At 48.7% G+C, this 11,834-nt stretch overlaps 1 protein-coding gene across 1 annotated transcript in view; it reads right to left on the reverse strand.

Annotated features, from left to right (window-relative positions):
- Nucleotides 1-4,301: 4,301 nt before the first annotated feature.
- The window catches only part of Serpinf1 (serpin family F member 1), a 13,169-nt gene continuing 5,636 nt past the window's right edge, over nt 4,302-11,834 (reverse strand). Inside the window, exons 3-8 of the mRNA XM_021175753.1 lie at nt 10,765-10,963; nt 9,932-10,087; nt 9,254-9,457; nt 8,244-8,386; nt 5,098-5,308; nt 4,302-4,668 (exon numbers count right to left, since the gene is read on the reverse strand). Of these exons, the coding sequence (XP_021031412.1) occupies nt 4,409-4,668; nt 5,098-5,308; nt 8,244-8,386; nt 9,254-9,457; nt 9,932-10,087; nt 10,765-10,963 (1,173 nt within the window). The 3' untranslated portion in view covers nt 4,302-4,408. The remainder of the gene's footprint in view (nt 4,669-5,097; nt 5,309-8,243; nt 8,387-9,253; nt 9,458-9,931; nt 10,088-10,764; nt 10,964-11,834) is intronic.

An 11,834-nucleotide genomic window follows, 5' to 3' on the forward strand; every position in this document is an offset into this window, starting at 1 on the left:
AAAAAATAAAAATAAAAATAAGTAAAAAAATAAATAAATAAAGGGTTGTCACTGATCTGCAGGCAGCTCATGCTAGCCTAGGGTTTTGGCTCGATTTCATCTCACTAAACGATGAATCTGTTTCCCTGGAACATTCCTATGGTTTCTAGTAGTAATGAAGTGCTGTGTTCCACTCCAGTGAGGACTTCAATTTTTAGTCTTGTATTATAATTGAAAAATAATATATAGCAAGAAATCAGTATGACTGCTTACCTCAAGAGACATACAATTCCACTTACAATATCCTGCTTCCTTAAATTTTTCATTAAGACTGGTGACATATAATTTGTGAATGGAGAAATAAATACATTTTACTGTTAGGCAGTTTCTTCCTGGGATGGCAACTCTGTCTTTGTTTCCTACCAGTGTCCTAATTCTTACTCAGTGGCTTTCATTGAGTGTTCTTGGCACTCACTGTCCAAGCACTGATGCAAGGCAACCCTGTAGCATGACTTTATAACACAGGCCTCCTTGTTAGCACACCTGAAAGCAGACCACTCGGGTTGTTTCACTTGCAGACAGAATCTTACTCTGTAAGCCAGTCTAGCCTCAAACATAACATCCTCCTGCCTCAGCCTTCCAAGTTCTAGATTTATAGGAAAAGGCCACCTCGCCCAGCTTGAGACTGCTGCTTACTGCCATGTCTCCTCAGGCTCACACATGAAATCCAGGGCACTCCAAAAGGAGCCGTGAGTCTGTCTGTCTGCAGGGCACTCCAGGGGGAGCCATGAGTCTGTCTGCAGGGCACTCCAAGAGCAGCCATGGGCATCACTCATTGATAGACTGTGAGGCTCCTGGTTACATCTCCAGATGCCCCGAGTGCTGTGGTTGTGAGCACTGCTGCTTATGGTTTCCAACTGAGACAGAGGGAAGGACGTTGCCCCTTTCCCTAAGGATGGGTGGTAATCGTCCAGACCACAAGGAACAGGTGGCTATGGGGTTTTCTGACTCATCCTTAGTACATTATTGCTGATGACCAGTTTGTTTGGATGAGTTAGTGGGAAAGAAAACCCAAGTCCATACACTCTGCTTTTTAGAACTTGCTCATCCTAGCCATGCCCAAGGAGCAGCCGTTGACTGTCAAGGCATTACAGTGAGGAGATAAACAGTCCTGAAGGTGCCTGGCAGCAGCTTTTCAAGAAGCTGGTATTAAAAGACAGTATTCAAACATTTGTGGACTGGGAACTGGGCAGCATTTGAGTCTCCTGCTGTCTGTTAACTTACCCTGACAAGGAGGTGACCTGAAAGGTTTGTTTTGTTTGGGGTAGAGCTTTTTCAAGAAAAAAGTTTAATCCTACAGACAACTCTATAGTTATTCTAGTCCAAACACATGCCATGTGTTTTATAAAATAGGTGCTCTTCCTCAAAGGATATATTTAACGTTTTACATATCAGGCCTTTTTCTGTGCATGGAAGTTTTTTTTAAGATGCTTTGTAAGATGTAAGCATGAACTGCTCTTCTAGAAGTCCTGGGTTTGATTCTCAGCAGCTAACACCAGCTGTTATTCCAGTTCCTGGGATATGATGCCCTCTTCTGGCCTGTGTGAGCACTGCGTGTACATAGTGCACAGACAAATGCAGGCAAAGCACTCATACATAAAACAAAATTCAAAAAACTCTCTCATTGTCTCATGTGACCTACCTTGAGAATACCTGTGCTTATATTATAATCTAGTATGATCCGGCCACGGTAGCAACACACCTATCATCTCAGCACTCAGAAGATTGAGACTAGATGGTCAAGAGCTAGAGTCTGCGCTACAAAACACCTGTCTCAAAAATAAAAGGGCGGAAAAAGTGTCTCAGCAACTAAGAGCACACACTGCTTCTCCAGAGGGCCTCGTTTCAGTTCCTAATACCCACACCGAGTGACTCAGCCACCTGTAACTCCAGGTCCATGAGATCCAACACCTCTGGTCTGCATAAGCTCCTACACTCAATTATACACACACACACACACACACACACACAGAATTTTAAGAAAATCTTTCAAAGTAAATAAAAAGAAGGATAAAATAAAACTATACATTTAAGTTCGGTAAGGTGGTACACACTTTTAATCCCAGCATTCAGGAGGCAGAGGCAGGCAGATCTCTGTGAGTCCTGAGCTAGCCTAGTCTACATAAATGGGTTCCAGGGCTGCACAGTGAGACCCTGTCTGTGGGTGGGTGGGTGGGTGGGTGGATGGGTGGATGGATGAATGGATGGATGGATGGATAGATAGATAGGCTAGAGAGGTGGCAGTTAAGCATATACTGGTCTTACAAGAAATCCGAGTTCAGTTCCTAGCCTCAGTGACAAGCAGCTCAAACCACCAGTAACTCCTGCGCCAAGGAGATCTGATGCTCTGACCTCTGCAAGCACTACACTCATGCATGTGCCCACACTCAGACACATATGTATGCACATAACTAAAAATAAAAAATAAAACCTTGCCAGGTATAATGGCACATGCCTATAATCCTAGCACGTGGGAAGTAGAGGCTGGAGGAGTAGGAGTTCAGTGCCATCCTGAGCTATATGAGACCCTGTCTCAGAAAATAGGGACTGAATGCCAGGCGTGGTGGTGCACGCCTTTAATCCTAGAACTCAGGAGGCAAAGCAGATGGACATCTGAATTTGAGGCCCGCATTGTCTACGTAGCAAGTTCTAGGCTAGCCAGGTACATCCTAAGACCCTTTCTCAAAAAATAAATAGGCCCAGTTGGCAAAATTTAGCTTGCCCTCCTAACACAAGAACCCAAAGTCAACCCCAGCAACCATGTAAAAAGAAGCAAGGTGTGGCGGCACTTGCTTGTGATCCAGCATTGTCAAGGTGGAGACAGACGGGTCCATGGGGCTCACTGGCCAGCCAGCCAGCTGCTCTACTTAGTATGGTCCCCGCCAGTGAGAGACTGAAAAAAAAAGGGGGGGTAGGAAGAGGTAACATGGTGGCTCAGCGGGAAAAGATGCTAGTCATTCAAGCCTAGCAACCCTCAATTTTCAGTGGCCACTAAAGGTGGAAGGAGAGAACCAACTCCACAGAATTGTCTCCTGACAGTTTTATGCTGTGGTACACACACACGCGCGCACACACACACTTGTTACATGCATATACATACAAATAATAATTTAAAATGTTATGTGTATGGGTGTTTTGCCTACATGCACATCTTTCTGTGCACCACATGTGTGCAATGCCTGTGAAGGCCAGAAGAGGACATCAGATCCCCTGGGAGCTGCACAGGGTTGTGAGCTACCATGTGGATTCTGGGAACAAAACCATGGGTTTTCCAAAAGAGGCTCTTAATCACTGAGCCATCTCTCCATCCCCTCAATAGTATATATTTCTGGGGCTGGAGAGATGGCTCAGAGGTTAAGAGTATTGACTGCTCTTCCAGAGGTTCTGAGTTCAATTCCCAGCAACCACATGGTGGCTCACAACCATCTGTAATGGGATCAGATGCCCTCTTCTGGTGTGTCTGAAGACAGCTACAGTGCACTCACATACATAAAGTAAATAAATAAACCTTTCTTTCTTTCTTTCTTTCTTTCTTTCTTTCTTTCTTTCTTTCTTTTCTTTTTGGTTTTTCGAGACAGGGTTTCTCTGTATAGCCCTGGCTGTCCTGGAACTCACTCTGTAGACCAGGCTGGCCTCGAACTCAGAAATCCGCCTGCCTCTGCCTCCCAAGTGCTGGGATTCAGGGTTTGTGCCACCACTGCTGCCTCTGTGGCTGCTGCGGCCACCAGCACCCCACCACCACACTACCTGACTGTTTAACTTTTAAAGGCAGCCATCTCATGGAAAATGGCACCTAGCATTGTCCTCTGGTCCCTACATGACCCCATGTGCAAACACATACCTGCATAAACACACATAAATACGTAAGTAAACTGAGTCTGGTTGTTTTGGAAATGTGCTATGGTTTGGATTGTGTCCCCCAAGGGAAAAATTGGGTCCCAGAAGCAAGGGGAGCAGTCATGGCTGGGACCTCTAATGCAGCTGTTGATTTCCCCAGATATTTGTGGTCGTAAGAGACAGATGAGGAACGAACGCCACAGCAAGTGTTAGTAGTTGTGTGTGGAGGTGCCCTCCGGGGACAGGGCCCTCCAGGGACCGGGCCCTCCTGTGGCAGGACGTTCCTCCTCCTCATTCACCAGCACTCCGAGAGCAGGAAATGGTGACTTTTGCAGAGCCAGTTCCAGTTTCAAGTATGTAAATTCATGAGGACCAGTTTCTCTCCATATGAAACAGCTTCAAACAGGAGAAGGAAGAAGCAAACATTAAGGAAAAGCTCTTTTATTGCAGAGGCTACATTGAAGCTACCGGCTGCCTTCCTGGAATGTATAATCAGCCTTCCATCTGGGGGTTTCTCTAGAACACTGAGACATTAAGTGCTACTGGGGTCCAGGATTCTGCCTATGAAGAGGAGGGCCCCCGTGTCTGTGTCCCTCAGAACAAAGATGAAAGGTTGGTTTAGGTGATAGTCTAGCGGGAAGGTGAGGCGGACGGGCTGGAGGCCTGGGGTGGGGCTGGTTCCTGCCCCCTCTTCATTCCACTCAAAAGCAGCCCTGTGTTCCACTTGGGTGAGCTTCACGGGTTTGCCAGTAATCTTGCTGAAGTCGGGTGACTCAAACAACGACTGTAGCTCTGTGGAGAGTCAGAGAGATTCCATTAACACCACACACACACATACTCCCTGTTTGTGTAAGCTGATTTTCAAGAAAGCAAGCTAGAAGTGGAGCACCTCACAGTGACTTGTGAGGTATGAGGCACTCTGTGACAGGCTCAGTGACCTACCTAAGAACATATAGCAAAGAAGACTGAAGCCAGACCTGGCCTGAGAGAATGTTTTGGGCTGTTATAGGACACATAGAGATACACACACACACACACACACACACACACATACACCAAGGACTGAGTCTAATGGGAGGTGGTTCTTCATTCCCCTCCCCTGTAATGATGTCACATGTTCCCTGAGCCACCCTACAAAGAAAGTCACAGGACTCAGTTCTGTCAGCAAGGTGGCAGGCTCCAAGACTCAGCCCCGAGAGCAAAGTGGCCTTGCAAACATACTCATGTCCTGCAGAGACTTGGTAAGTTCGCCTTCGAAGCTCAGCTTCAGCTTGGGGACAGTCAGCACAGCTTGGATAGTCTTCAGTTCTCGGTCGATGTCATGAATGAACTCAGAGGTGAGGCTCTCCTCTATCATGGTCAAGTTCTGGGTCACCGTCAGGGGCAGGAAGAAGATGATGCTCATACTTCCTGTCAAGGGCAGCTGGGCAATCTAACCCAGCAGAGATGCGCACGGGTTAGTTGTGAGCCAGAAAAAAAACAAAAACAAAACCACCAACAGCTGCCTTCCCCTCTGCTGTAACGGGGCCCCAGGCTTGTGTTCCCCAGCCTCAGCCTGGGCTGTAGGCTACTGGTTACTGGCAGTCCTTCCATGAGTAGGGAGTTTTCTTCTCAGCCTAAAACCCACAGAAGTTCAATGAACACAAGTTTGTTTGTGATTCCTCTGCGGTTTCTATTGTTGTGATAAAACATGACTGAAAGCAACTTGGAGAGGAAAGGATTTATTTCATCTGACAATTCGCAGGGTGTCTTCTTATCACGAAGGGGACTCAGGGCAGGAACTGAAGCAGAAGCCGTGGAGGAACGCTGCTTTCTGGCTTGCTCCCCATGGCTTCTTAGCCTGCTTTTTTATGCCATCCCACTTGCCCAGGAGTGACACTGCCCATTGTGGGCTGGGCCCCCCCACATCAATCACTAATCTAGAAAATGACCCACGGGTTTGCCCAGAGGCCAGTCTGGTGGGGGCATTTTATCAATTGAGTTTCACCCTTCCAAATGACTCTAACTTGTGTCAAGTTGACCACACGAATCAGGGCCTGGTTCTTAGGAGCTGAAGTGGAATGTCCCCCAGAGACTGCCTGCCAGCATTTGCTGACCATTTGCTTTGTGTAGAGCATTGAACCAGAAATGAACAATAAAATGGATCCTTTGAACAGATGTGTTGATCCTAGGGCCTGTGGACATAGCTTCTGGGCTTCCCAGAGTCCCCATGGAATCATAAACAGAAATGTCACTTCTTTAGAGTGTTTCAGGATTTTTTTTTTCTTTTTTTGAGACAAGGTCTCTCTATTATGCTGCCTGGAACGTTCTGTGTAGACCAGGCTGGCCTCAAACTTATAGCAATCCACCGCTTCTGCCTCTCAAGTACTGGTATTGAAGGCATGTGTCACCACACCCCACTATTTCAAGATCTTAGATTTCCAAAGGAGCCATAGCCTAGAAAAGGTTAATAAGTACTGATTTAAAACAGAAAGAAATCAGGTACACTTAGAGCTGTAGAATGTCAGCATGTGACATTTGTGACAAGTTGTCAAAACTTTGCTCTTAATTCTAAAGAGAGAAGCTGTCAAAAGACTTGAACTGGGACTGTAGCCAACTTGGTGGAGCCCTTGCATGAAGCTGTGTGTTTACTCCCCAGCACTGTGGGGTTTGAATTGATTTGAACCCAGTAGACTAGTATGTTTGAATGTTTACCTCATGAGGAATGACATATTACAAGGTGTGGCCTTGTTGGAGGAGGTGTGGCCTTGTTGGAGGAATTGTCAGTTTGGGGGTGAGCTTTGAGGTCTCTATGCTCAAGCTCTGCCCAGGGTAGAAAGAGAGCCTCCTCCTGGCTGTCTACAGAGGACAAAGTCTCCTGGCTGCCTTCAGATCAAGATGTAGAACTCTTGGCTCCTCCAGCACCAAGTCTACCTGCACAATGCCATGCTTCCTACCATGATGATAATGGACTGAACCTCTGAAACTGTAAGCCAGCCCCAATTAAATGTTTGTCTTTATAAGAGTTGCCTTGGTCATGGTGTCTCTTAATAAAAGCCTAACTAAAACACATTCCTGCTGGGCAGTGGTGGCGCACGCCTTTAATCCCAGCACTTGGGAGGCAGAGGCAGGAGGATATCTGAGTTCGAGGCAAGCCTGGTCTACAGAGTGAGTTCCAGGACAGCCAGGGCTACACAGAGAAACCCTGTCTCCAAAAAACCAAAAACAAACAAACAAATACCAGCATTTGGGAGGTAGAGTTAAGAAGATTGGGAGTACAAACAAAGTCATCTCAGCTAGTATGTTTGAGGCCAGCATGGACCACATGAGGCTTTCTCAAAAAGAAAGAAACGAATGAATAGATAAACATTTGAGTGTCGAGTTTTTTCCTTTCTTTCTTGCTTTGTTTTTGGCGGTGCTGAGGATTAAGCCCAGGACTTTGTTCATACTAGGCAAGCATTCTCCACTGAGGAACACCCTGGCGAGTGCCTAGTCTGTCTGTCTGTCTGCTTGTTATGTGTATGAGTGGTAACCTGCATGTCTGTCTGTACACCACAGACATGCCTGGTATCTGCAGAGGCCAGAAGAGGATGTTGGATCGCCTGGAACTGGGATGACAAATGGTTGTGAGCTGCCATGTGGGTATTGAGAATTGAGCCTGGTGCTCTCAAAGAGCAGCCAGTGCTCTTGTTGTTGGTTTTATTGGGGGCAGGAGGTAGTTATTTGGTTGGTTGGTTGGTTGGTTGGTTGGTTGGTTGGTTGGTTGGTTTTCTTGAGACAGGGTTTCTCTATGTAGCCTTGGCTGTCCTGGAACTTGCTCTGTAGGCTCAAACTCAGAGATCTGCCTGCTCCTGCCTCCCGAGTGCTGGGATAAAGTCATGTGCCACCAGCTCCAGACAAGCAGCCAGTACTCTTAACTACTGAGCCATCATTCCAGCCACTCTTTGTGTTTTGAGATGGTCACAAAGTACAACTCAGACTGAGCTCTTGAGATCACCTTCCCTCAGCCTCCTGACTGCTGGGGGTTACAGGTGTGTCACTGTCCTCAACTCTGAGTGTCAGATCTTGAAAACCCATTCTCGTGACCTTGATCCTTAAAACAAACCCTGGGAGAATGAGTTCTGATAACTATTTCTCACTCCTCTTCAAGAAAAGGAAAGCCAGAGAGAGAGAGAGAAAGGAAGGCAAGCCCCAGAAACATTGATGTGAGAGAGAGAGAGAGAGAGAGAGAGAGAGAGAGAGAGAGAGAAAGGAAGGCAAGACCCAGAAACATTGATAACTTGCCCAAAGTCACACAGCAAAATTCAGACAGCCTGCACATCTCAGTGGCCATCTGTGCCATACCCACCCTGCCCTTCTCTGACCTCCCCACCTCCATCCCTACAGACCTTGCAGTTGAGATCAGAGTCCAAGCCGTATCGTAAGATGGCCTTAGGATCTGACATCATGGGGACTCTCACGGTCCGGTCCTCATCCAAATGAAAATCCTGGAGGGTCGTCTTTCTCGAGTCAAACTTGGTTACCCACTGCCCTGGAAGGAAACAGATGGAGCATCCTGAGCCACTGTCCCCAGAAAGGCCACAGGACCGTGCTGTGCGTCCACTGACCAAGCAACCTGAGTTGTCAGCAGCAAGAACACAGGAGCCGCTGGGTCCCGGCATGTGTGGCGCAGACCACAGGCTCCATGCACCACGGGCTCTGGCTATCCTCCTGAGGCAAACTCAGAAATAAGTGAGTGTTCTCTCTCTGACTTAGATCACCAGGCTCCTTCTGTTTAAAGTGGCCTTTAATATGCTGGTGTGTGTGTGTGTGCTCTCCTGTCCCCTGGGGACTTGGAGTAGGAAGCCCCAGGGCTTCCCTCTAAGTTAGGATCCACTCTTGCTACTACTCCATAAGATGGTCACAAAGCAACGTAAAATGGAAATTAATCAAGCCATTCCTGCCACAAGAATAAAACAGATCTCAGGGGAGGCCTGTGGAAGGGTCTCCCGAGGCCTTACCACTGTCTAGAAGGATGCTGACAGCAGTTCTTGAGCAGGGGTATGACTCCAGGAGTAGGGGGCTGCTCTGAGCAGGACAGCATGTATTGTAGAGTGTCTGGGAGGGGGCTGTGTTATCCTTACCGTGAAGATGAGGACATGGGCTCATGGGGGGCAGGGCCAGGATTAAATCTGGTCTGATTCAAAAAGCCAGAGATCTGTGCCCAGCCCCATGCAGCCATTTCACTGGTCAGCTAATTCAGAAACACTTGGTCTGATACGCCCATATGCTACAAGCACTGTGGCCTTCAGATCTCCCTCTGGCCTGGTACCTGCATTCAGGTTCACCACCATCACCACACACACACACACACACACACTGCCCTCCCTCGACCAGAGACAAGTGGGGAAGCCCTCACCCTTGAAGTAAGCCACGCCAAGGAGAAGGATGCTGAGGGCACTGGGCATTTCCTTCGTGGACCGGGCAATCTTCCCTTTCATCTGGGCCTGCACCCAGTTGTTAATCTCCTGCAGGTCTACGCGAGGGTTGCCCGTGAGGATTCGGGGCCTGGTTGCATAGGACTTCTCCAGAGGGGCAACAAAGCTGGATTTGACTCGAAGTTCTTGAGAGAAAACAGATCAAAGATGAGAGCTGAACCAGCACCCTCACTTTGAAAGCATGCCAGACCCTAGCTTCCTGCTCAGCATCTTCCCCTGACTTGCTGGGGCATCTGCCAGCTTGCCCAGACCCTGGCTAGGGAACAGTGGATTCCACCCGTTGCTTTCCCAGTCATCGTGTTACTTCCCTCCCAGACCCTCCCGCTGTCTCCCAGAGCCCACTTCCTCTTTCTGTTCCTCTGTGGTCTCACTGGCTCTTTCCTGCCCACCAGTGCCAGGCCTGGCTTGAGCACACACAGCCTATTGTTTAGACCGCATGGAAGCATACAGACAACCCAGGCCAGGCTTTTCTGAAGCAACTTCGCGCCAGGCATAATGGGGCGTGCCTGCCCTTCAGAAGCAGAGGCAGCTTTATGAGTTGGGGGACCAGCTGGGACTCTATAGACTTTGAGAGGTGGGGTGGGGCCGGGGCTACTGACTCCTCTCAAACACAATTCTGGAAGCACTCTTGAGGTTCTTCTCAGGGGCAGTAACAGAGGCAAGGAGCTCCTTGTAGGTGCTGTGGATGTCAGGGTTGGTGATCAGGTCATAGTAGAGAGCCCGGTGAATGACAGACTCTGTTCGATGTTCAGCTCCTGCCAGAGAGAAAAGGATGCCAAGCTTCATAACTGCCCGTGGGGCCCGCATCAGGATAGGGACGTTAGACATCAACCCTTTTGTCCTCTGAGAGCCCGAGGAGGCCGATATTGCAGGTGTTTTAGCTGGACAAGATCTTCAGGGCGTGGAAAGAAATAATGACTGCCTTGCTAGGAAGAGCTCTAAGACTGGGCAAGGTTATCAGAGCTACAGAGAGAAGAGTGGGACATGGTCCTGAAGTTCTCCTGTCGTAACCTACCCTGTTCTGAGGAGGAGCCAGCTCTGCTCACGGCAGCTGTACCCCTAGAACCTGGTTAAATGACTAAAACACGAGCCGGGCATGGTGGCGCATGCCTTTAATCCCAGCACTCGGGAGGCAGAGGCAGGCGGATTTCTGAGTTCAAGGCCAGCTAACTCTATGAAGTGAGTGCCAGGACAGCCAGGGCTACACAGAGAAACCCTGTCTCGAAAAACAAAAAAAAAAAAAAAAAAAAAAAAGACTAAAACACAATAGGAGGCCACTTAAGGAACCAAGGTCGAGTGCCACTTACAAAGTGGTAGGGATTGTGTGTATGGCCCCCACCGCCCCTTTCCTGTTCCCCTGGTGGCGGCAGCATGGAAACTCTGAGTGGAGGAAATTCAGGTCCACCTGCAGCCTTCTTCAGTTGATACTCACCCAGAGAAAGGGCAGAGAGGGCTGTGGCCACGCTGAGTGGAGACAGCAGGATGTTGCCCGTTGGGCTGGCACTGGATCTCAGGCGGTATAGATCGTAGCCGAAGTTGGAGACAGCTGCTGCCAACTTGTTCACAGGGACCTTGAAGAAGGGGTCCTCCTCCTCCACGGGCTCGCCGGTGCTGTCCGGGACTGGGGAGCCCTGGGTTAGAATACAAGAACCAGTAGGGAGGCACAGTGAGTACATCGCCTCCTGGTTAGGGTGGTCCTCTGGTCCCTGGGGCCATGAGTCTACACAACCTGTGTGCTGGGAGGCAGGGAGGGGGAAGGGCGACACAAAAGGGCTTGCCAGACCTGAACTGTGGCCTGAGAACCTGAAGCCTGGCCCACTTTAAAATAAAACTTGTAGGGCTGGGGAGATAGCATAGTAGATAAAGTACCAGCATGCAAGTTCAAGGACCTGGGTTCAGTCCCCAGATCTGGGCACGGAGGTGCATGCTTATAATCCCAGCACTGGGGAGGCAGAGATGGGCAGGTCCTGGGGCTCATTGGCCAATCAGCCTGAACTAATCAGTGTATTCCATCTCAGTGAGGGGTCCTGTTTCAGAGGACCTGAGGAATGACTCTAGGTTGACTTCTAGCCTACAAATACACTGTCTGTTTCTGTCTGTCTGTCTGTCTCCCTCCATCCATCCCTCTCTATCCCCTTCCCTCTGCAGGGAACTTCCTCACCACCAACAACCCCCAAAGACACCCATCCTCAGACCAGTCTTCCCTATTCAGCTTGCTGGCTGGTCCCAGTCTGCCTAGGTTCTGCTGTGACACCCTCCCTGTCTTTCCTGACAAGCCATCCCCTCTGACCAGACCCCAGAGGAATTTGTAGTTTTCTGACCTGTTTTCAGTGTCAGCCTCTTCCTTATGAGACTTTCTGCTTTTTTGTTTTGTTTCCAGGGCTTTGGATCAAAGCTGGGCTCTTACATACGTTAGGCAAATGCTTGGCCACCCAGCTGTACCTCCAGTCCCTGTTGCTTTTCGGTTTGGTTTTTGGTTTTGATTTTTTTTTTTTTTTTTTT

The sequence above is a fragment of the Mus caroli genome, chromosome 11 (genome assembly GCF_900094665.2).
Source record: "Mus caroli chromosome 11, CAROLI_EIJ_v1.1, whole genome shotgun sequence".
In the NCBI taxonomy this organism is placed as follows: domain Eukaryota; kingdom Metazoa; phylum Chordata; class Mammalia; order Rodentia; family Muridae; genus Mus; species Mus caroli.